The sequence below is a fragment of the Mus pahari genome, chromosome 14 (assembly GCF_900095145.1).
Source record: "Mus pahari chromosome 14, PAHARI_EIJ_v1.1, whole genome shotgun sequence".
NCBI lineage: Eukaryota > Metazoa > Chordata > Mammalia > Rodentia > Muridae > Mus > Mus pahari.
This window is the reverse complement of record NC_034603.1, coordinates 66,768,934-66,770,103: the sequence shown is the minus strand read 5'-3', so window position 1 is coordinate 66,770,103 and position 1,170 is coordinate 66,768,934. Positions and strand designations below refer to the sequence as shown.

At 46.6% G+C, this 1,170-nt stretch overlaps 1 protein-coding gene across 1 annotated transcript in view; it reads left to right on the top strand.

Moving 5' to 3' along the window:
• Positions 1-1,170, top strand: part of Krt24 (keratin 24) — a 5,535-nt gene that overhangs the window by 3,662 nt on the left and 703 nt on the right. The window contains exons 6-7 of the mRNA XM_021212410.2: positions 230-447; positions 649-725. Of these exons, the coding sequence (XP_021068069.1) occupies positions 230-447; positions 649-725 (295 nt within the window). The remainder of the gene's footprint in view (positions 1-229; positions 448-648; positions 726-1,170) is intronic.

Genomic DNA, 1,170 nt, shown 5'->3' with positions numbered 1-1,170 from the left:
TCTCTCTCTCTCTCTCTCTCTCTCTCTCTCTCTCTCTCTCTCTCTCTCTCCCTGATTTCATTTGAGTCAAGCCAGTAAAAGTAAAAGAAGCCAAAGCAAGACAACATAGGTTATGCTCATTGTAGATGAAAGCATACACCTCCACACCTTCTCATGTAAGACGGGAGGGGTTTCCACATCATCCTCTGACTTCTCTTCAACATGAATTTTCATTGTCTCTCTGTCTCAGAAATGCTCTCTGGAGGGAACCCTGGCTGACACAGAAGCTGGCTATGTAGCTCAGCTGTCTGGAATCCAGGCACAGATTAGCAGCCTGGAGGAGCAGCTCAGCCAGATCCGGGGCGAGACCCAGTGCCAGAGTGCTGAGTATGAATGCCTGCTGAACATCAAGACCCGCCTGGAGCAGGAGATTGAGACCTACCGCCGCCTGCTCAACGGAGATGGGGGGTGAGCAAAAGCCGCTGAGATGCTTGAGGTGGCCTTAGGTAACCAAAGAGGGAAGGGGGGAGCAGACATGTACCCATAAAGTAATAGGGTAACAGACACCACCCAACCAGAAGACACCTGCACCTGCACCTGCACCCTGGGGCCTCCCTGGGCTACTCCCACCTTGGCAATTGCAAATGTTCTTTTTCTTCTTACCCACAGTGGATGTGACTATAGAAACTTAGTATCCAGGAATGTGGTATTGAGTGACTCCGGAAGCTGTGCTGGCCAAGGAAAAGGTAGGCATTTTCTGAATGCTGTCGACAGTGTTACCATCTAAAAATACCTCTCTATGGATAGTCACTGAAGAGAATTTTACACTGAAAGGCATGTTTCACTTGTATATGTTTACTGTTGGGCTGAGGAAACCGTGCAGGCAGAAGTGCTTCCCTTGTAAGCAGAAAGACCTGAGTTCCATCCCTAGAAACCATGGGCAAAACAAAACAACAAACAAACAAACAAACAAACAAAACAGCCAGGCATGGTGGCACAGACTTATGGACTTGTAATTCCAAGGCTGGTAGAGACTAAGACAGGTAGATTGCTGGAGCTTTCTGACTGACCCATTTGACAACTTCTAGGCTAGAGCAAGACCTTGACAGAAAGAAAGAAAGAAAGAAAGAAAGAAAGAAAGAAAGAAAGAAAGAAAGAAAGAAAGAAAGAAAGAAAGAAAGAAAGAAAGAA